This window comes from Malus sylvestris, chromosome 16 (genome assembly GCF_916048215.2).
Source record: "Malus sylvestris chromosome 16, drMalSylv7.2, whole genome shotgun sequence".
NCBI classification, from domain to species: Eukaryota; Viridiplantae; Streptophyta; class Magnoliopsida; order Rosales; family Rosaceae; genus Malus; species Malus sylvestris.
Window position 1 is genome coordinate 13,426,310 of NC_062275.1, and position 7,800 is coordinate 13,434,109.

General features: G+C 35.5%; 1 protein-coding gene across 1 annotated transcript; it reads right to left on the minus strand.

The window, feature by feature from the left end:
• Positions 1 to 394: 394 nt before the first annotated feature.
• On the minus strand, positions 395 to 1,058 carry LOC126606927 (flowering-promoting factor 1-like protein 3). Its single transcript, XM_050274327.1, has one exon. It carries the CDS (start codon positions 968 to 970, stop codon positions 647 to 649), a length of 324 nt encoding a protein of 107 aa, XP_050130284.1. The 5' UTR covers positions 971 to 1,058; the 3' UTR covers positions 395 to 646.
• Between the last annotated feature and the right edge of the window lie 6,742 nt (positions 1,059 to 7,800).

Genomic DNA, 7,800 nt, shown 5'->3' on the forward strand with positions numbered 1-7,800 from the left:
ATATTAGCGAAACATATAGTTATTTCGAACATTTTGGATTAATCTAGCTCTGTTATGTACAAACAATATTATAATATTATGGGAAGGAGGAATTAAACCTATGACTTCATATACAAGAATAAATGCTCTTAATCTACAAGCTCCTGCCGTAACCACAGCCAGAACGATCAAGGGAGACCGAAAATCATGATTCCATGCATGCAAACGCGATCGGAGATTGCAGGGAGTGACCAGAGATGCCAAAGCATCTTCTGTGGACTCTAACTCTCCAAAAACATTACTGAAATTCACCTATCTTTTTGGTAAAGGTTTATAAATAAAGGGAGTGAAACTGCCGTCTCTTTTTTATCCCAAGGAAACAAGAGGGGGGGTGTGGAACAAAGAACACAACACAACAGTCAAGACCCAATTTTTATTGCACAATGATAACAGTTTATACAAACTGTCAGAGTATTATCCAACAGTCAATCACCAAACAAACCCTTTGACTACTTTAATTAATTAGCTTTCCCTAAACCCTAACCAAACCAAACCAAAAATCAAAAGTAAACCCCAAACCTGCAGAAACATACAAACGCACACAAATGAACACAGAATCAAAGTCATCACAAACACTTCCAGCACGCTGCACAAACTAGTCCAAGGACTACGTGTCCCTCACTTCAAACACATTACGGTTTTTAACAACGATGTCATACATGTGCATGGACTTGAACTTGTTGAAATCCTTGGGGAGAGAGATGAGATGGACGGTGGATCGTTTGTGGAACTGAAGAAGGTCCGGATCGTCGTAGTATCGCTCCCAACCGAGCGTGGACAGCTTGCGTTCAAGCACGGCGTAAGAGCTGATAACCTCGTCAGTTGGAGTGTGGACGAGCACCTTACGCGGCCGGGCGTTGGAGCCTTGCAAGGAATCCGCCCCGTCCACCAACCGGACGACGCCATTCTTGAAAACCCAAACCCCAGACATGTTTGGTGATGAGAAGGTTAAACAACTAAGTAGGCAAAAGCTCGTAGGGTGGAGTGAGAATGTGTTGTTTGTATGGGTTTGGGATGTAGAGTATGTGTATTTATAGGTAAAATGAAGTGTCCTGAGGTTAAATTTTGGAGAGATGAAATTATGGGCATGTTTGGATGTGGGTATAGTAGGGTAAGGTGGGTTCCACTTGATTGTGGGGGGGGGGGGGGTCTTTGTAAGATACAATAAGGATCATGGTGTTTGGGACATGCAGCCATGGACCAGTAGCAACCACTTATCTAAGTGTGGGCATTTCATATATCCGATAGGAGAATCCTTGTGTTTTTTTTCTTCAATTTTTTTCCTCCCTAAGGCTTTAACCCCACATTGGGAATCTTTGTTTTGCTTGTGGAAAAATATTAGGATGGAGACTTATTCTCGAGAAAGCTTATTAGCAAGCTATACCGATATAATAGAAAATGATCATGATTTGAACATTTTGGCTTTGTGGGCATAAACACATGGAGATATCAATATTTGTATTAACTACCAAGTTAAACATATGTTTTAAGAACATTGTTCCGGATGGCCTTGCTAATTTGAGTTATAATAAGAATCTTGGGTATTATTATTTTGAGAATCCACCTAAATGGATTGGAGCTTATTTATTTGATTATATGATCGAAGTCTCCAGGACTCGAACTGTTTGAGTTAGTTTTGGGTTGATCTACCACCTTATGTTACAAAAAAGAAAAGGAACCTATAACTAAATAAAAGACATGGAAGATTACCATCTTATCATCAAGAGCTTATTTCTTTTAGAATTTTATAAGGCCCCTTAGAGTCCGGAGTTGATTTTGAGAGTTTAGGGTTTTAGAAGTTGCATCATTTTGTGTTTAGGGTTTATAATGTTCTTAGGAGGAGCTTAGGGCTTGGGGTGTATATCTCAGATTTCTGAGAACTAGACTCTACGCCCTAAGAGATTACCGTAGTCAAAATTTTTTTCGCCCAAAGTCAAAATTTTTTTCTTCTAAAAAAGTCTTATGCATACATATTTGTCACAATTCATTGAGGAGGATAATGGCCATGGCCTTATGATGATAGGGTTGGACAATATTGTCAATTTCACTAGCAAATTTAGTTTGACTTTTCAACTAGTACATAAACTAAAAATACGGTATTCTAGCTTAAAATTCTTTTGAATTTTGTATTTAAACTAAAAGCTTCTTATTTTGTACGGGGATCGGCCTAAACGCGATTGGATGTTGATGGGTTTTGAGGGAGAGTTCACGCATGGTGTTATATTCACTTGGCTATGTAAGCTACCTCATATATCTTTAAGTGGAATATTTTGAATTTAGGTATCAAATTCACTTTGTGACACTTATATTCCATTTTCAAAGACATTGAATGATTTGATGCTCTCTTGTCAAATTTGTGTACCTGATTGGTAATTTGAATTATTGCATATTGATCGGTCAATTCATAGTCTAACAAGATAAACATCTAACTAATGTTATTATAGACAATACAATAAGAGTATATATTTATAGTTGAACTGAATTGTCACATTCATATACTTGAAAGGTTTGATTTTATATACGTATTGGAAATATCACCTCAGATAGAATAATAGAGGGAAGTGTCTCTCGGTTTCAATATATTGGAGTTGGATGACCATGGATTAAAACTTCTTTAAGGGGAAGAATTTGAGATGCTCAAGGCATTGTGTCTTTTTCCAAATATGTGAATGGTCGTGGCAAAGATATGAGCTGTGAAGGATGGGACAAAATGAAAAGGATACTAAATTCTAGTTGTTGGAGAGAGGGATATTTGGGAGTACCATGGTAATTCACTTTCTGTAGAAAGATGACCAATACGAATCCCCCCAGTCCCCAATGCATGCAGTACACTCTGCCTAACTGTTGACTACTTGCCTCATTAATTTGCCTCCAAGTTTTATGTTATTTTATTGAAAAACATTAAATAAAGTCCTTATATTTACGATCTTGATGCATTGCAAGCAAAGTTAAGCGAAATTATTACTAGGTTAGCATTGTGTGTTAGACGAGCCTCTTCTTAGTAGGAATTCAGTTTTACTGTAGCAAAAACGGGACGATAGTACCACTAAAGAAAAAAGGAGACGAAAAAAAAGTATATAAGAGGTCATACATAGTATGTACGTACATGTTCCCAATGATAGTTCCATCTCTATTCTATTTTTGTTACAATAAACACAATTCATGTTGAGAAGTTGATATATAAGCAAGGTTTTAAAAAACGTTAGACGCTAGTCAGACGGTGAGCTGGGGCCTAGTGCTTAGACAGTTAGGCGGGTGCCTAGGCGGACTAGACGAATTTAAGTAAATCTATTATATTTCGTGTAAATAAGTGTTTGTTTATACTTAAAATGTATATACTTTCATTATAAACTACAAAATAGAATGACATATATATTAGGAAGTATTGAAACGTAATGAAAGCATGGGGAACATGCATACAATGTGTATTGATTTAAGTATTGAAAAAAATAAAATGCAAAATGAAAGTTATATATTTTCTGTTTAAGTGAGTCGCAACCTAGGCGGGTGTGGGCAGGCAGGTGCCTAGGTGGTCTAGGCGGGCGCCTAAGCAGGTCTAGGCACCATTTCTTAATTTTCAAATGCCTAGGCATTAATCGGGATGGTGGCCAACTACCTAGCACCTAGGTGGAGATTTTTAGAACAGTGTATATACAAGGTTAGCATTCTAGATATATGAACAAGTACAAAAAGACACCCCTACAGTTTTTGGCATCTTCTATTTTGGCTAGGTACTTAGCTAGGGTTATTTGTCTTAGGGGAGTAACCCAACAACTTGGAAACTTGGAAATTTCCGAAAAGCTAGGCAGTGATGGATTCCAGCAGAATCCCAGTCCAACCCAACCAAACCAATAGAGATGGTGTGAGATATATATGCATATATCATGCTGGCCTTTAGGATACACATTCTCTTTTCCCGCAGTGCCGTGATCATGCCCTAGTTAGATTTTGTTTCTTCCTTCCACTGGTCCTCTGAAACAGACCCCCCAACCCGACCAAACCCAGTATTTCTCTTCTCATGACAACGAACTCTGCCCAATTCTGTTCCAAATTTGTCACATCTCTCTTTCTTGAAATTCCTCTCAATCTCATGAGTTTGGACCATATATGCACTTGATCATTCTAGAAATATTTTAGAATAATCTTATTTGTCGTTTTCGTTTTACAAAAGAGTTTTGTTTTGTTTTGTTTTTTTTTTAATTGATTCGTAAACGTTACCGAACGGAACCTAATGCTATCATGACCATCCTTTTCTGTTTTTAGAGAAAATTGCAAAGATGTAATCAAAGCAACCAAATGGAACTCAATGCATCAAGATCATGACGTACACAGAGAAATTTCCCACCTCAGACATCAATGATCCTCGTAAATCTAAACCCCCCATTCTATTCATTCCCTGAGGTTTGCAACATGCCACATCAGCTGAAAGCCATATTTTTCTTCAAACCATTTTCCTTTCTTTCCAGAAATTCCAATTAATTTTTAGGGAACATTTCTATAGCCCCGACCAGCTTTTTTCATCATGCATGGTTGATCCGCTTTAACCTAGCTCTCTATATCATCGGTAAGTGTAAGTCTCCATAAAGTAAGGAAAACTCTCTTACTTGCGTCATGCAACAAGCCTATGTGATTATCTCTCAAGAAAAGCCAATCTTTAAGCTCTCGATTTAACTAAGCAAGATATTTTTATATCATCCTTTAAATGTAACCTCTTCTCTAAAAAAAGAGTTATGCTATCCACACACTTCTTTTTACCTTTTATGCGTCTTCTTAATTTTTGATCGTCTGATTGAATGAATTGAATAATACCAAATGATAAAAATTGACAGATGATGAATAAAAAGTAAAAATAATGTGTGGATACTAGATAGAACCAGCCTAAAATAATGAAGCAACGACCTATCTCCATCACTAAAGAGATGTAGGTTCTCTCCTAAATATATAGTAATATATTGAGCAATACCTTGTGCTTATATATTCTCTCTTATTATTCACGTGAATCCATGTGCTAAGGTTATGTATGGATTGCAAGGGGATTGTAGTTGTCGTTAAGATCATTTTATTCTTTGCATTTGAAGTTTTAGGTTTAATTTTCGGCTTATATTATTTTTGATCATTTTACCTCCTACCATCATATATATGTTTCATTTTCGTTTTCTAATACTACACATCTCTCTTTATTTCAAGGGATACTTTGGATGCGGTCCCTAGTCCCTAACACTCTTTGACTAAAACCTTAATGATATTCAAAGTTTGATCAAAGTCCTTTGACTTTGTACACCTCATTGTATTACTATTAATATTTATATCTGTATAGTTTTGACATTAATTGTTTGATATTTTATGAGATTTATAATCTTATAAATTTAAAATCCCTCATTATAATAGTATTAGAAACGGCTACAATAAAAAAAAAATTCAAACATTTTGATTGAATAAATGGATAAAAACTAAGTAACAACAAGAAATAAAAAATGGCAAAAGAATATATCCATAGTGTTAAAAAAATTCGTACATTTTACCAAAAAAATGGGTACATTTCACATATAACAAAGTGGTACATTGATAAAGAAGAATGAGTACATTATAAATAAATTAGGGTACAAATAAAAGATTACAAAATTATGAGTACAAATGAAATTTTAAAATATATGGGCACAAAAAGAAATTAATACATAGGTACAAATAAAAATTAAAAAGAAAATACTACAAATTTAAAAAAAGGTTGCAAATTAAAAGTTGGTACAAATTAAAAATATAAATATATGATACAAAGTTTAGCCATAAAACATAAATATACCATATATAATTTTTCTATCATTGATTAATTATATAATGTCACGTGACGGTAAATGTAACATCCCACATCACCCAGGAGAGTGGATTCTGTAAGCCTTATATGTATATTCCCATCTTTATCTAGCACGAGGCCTTTTGGGAGCTCACTAGTTTCGGGTTCCGTAGGAATTCCGAAGTTAACGAGTTCGTGTGAGAACAATCCCATGATGGGTGACCTATTGGGAAGTTCTCGTGTGAGTTCCCAGAAACAAAACCGTGAGGGTGTGGTCAGGGCCCAAAGCAGATAATATCGTGCTACGGTGAAGTCGAGCCCCGGATGTGGTGGGGGCCCGGGTCGGGATGTGACAATTTGGTATCAGAGCCAATCCCTGGCCGGATGTGTGCTGACGAGGACGTCCGGCCCTTGGGGGGATGGATTGTAACATCCCACATCGCCCAGGAGAGTGGATCCTGTAAGCCTTATATGTATATTCCCATCTCTACCTAGCACGAGGCCTTTTGGGAGCTCACTGGCTTCGGGTTCCGTAGGAATTCGGAAGTTAAGCGAGTTCGCGCGAGAGCAATCCCAAGATGGGTGACCTATTGGGAAGTTCTCTTTGAGTTTCCAGAAACAAAACCGTGAAGGCGTGGTCGGGGCCCAAAGCGAATAATATTGTGCTACAGTGGAGTCGAGCCCGATATGTGATGGGGGCCCGGGCTGGGATGTGACAGTAAACATATGGGCACAAATAGAAATAAAACTTTAAAAAATATGGGCACAAAAAGAAATTAATATATGGGTACAAATTAAAACTGAAAAGAAAATTAGTGCAAATTAAAAAAAAGTTTGCAAATTAAAAATGGGTACAAACTAAAAATAAAAATATATGATAAAAAAATTTCGCCATAAATATAAATATACTAATTGTAACATTTTTAACATTAAAGGAATATATTTAAAAATAAAAAATATTTTATTATTGAAATAATTAATGATGTTATTAATACCCAAGGATCTTGATCAAAAATTGAAAAGGAATAAGGTTTTAATTAATGAAGTAAGAAAAAGAAGGATAATAACCTAATTTCTTCTTATTTCAATCTCTTGCGGTTTATTCGATCTAAAGATAAAAAAAAAAGTTACGAATGCATGGGAAGAAACATAAATGCGAAATTCCCTTAATATATTTAATAAACTCCTAGCCCATGTATTAAGACGCTTTAACGGTGTAAACACATCCTTCCAAAGTTGCTTGAGTGGAAGATCCGTTTAATTTTCTTAATGGAGAGGCAACTGGATGGGATGCATATAATCTAAAGGAGAATGGAGTACCATGTAATCTTTGCTTACATCTTAAAAAGGGGGGGGGGGGTCTTCCCCTTGAAGTGAGTAAATTGCAAATAACTATCCTTCTTAATTTAAGTAGTATTAGTTTAAATATGTGAAATATTCTAGTGTGTCAGGAACATGACCTGTTACACCAATTATCATAATACAAGATGTTGGATACTTGAAAAAAAAAAAACCTTCTAATTACTTGTATTATGACACTTGTATATCAGGTCTTGTTCCGAACACATTGAAAAATTTCTCTTTAAATACAACCAATGCCCTCGTGAACTTATTCTCCATTAAACTTGTATATAATACAACAAAAACTCATTGGGTATTTGGGTTTATTAAAAGCTGAGTGTCTTAAGGTTTGGCTAAGATATCAATTGGAAATTTTCTTCTAGTGAGATAGCGATGTATAAATATATAGAGAAGGAATTTTTCTATAAAGAGAACAAAATAAATAAAGCAAATAGCTAGAGAGAATGATGTGCTTATCTAGTCTTAGATTATGCCTAACTTTGGCTTAGAAAAATGGATTTAGGGCATGTACAATGATTTTGAGAATAAAGTAGTAAACATTTGGAATGTAGGATCAATTCCCTCTCAAGAACAAAAATTAAGGGATGAATTCTTTTATTAATCATATT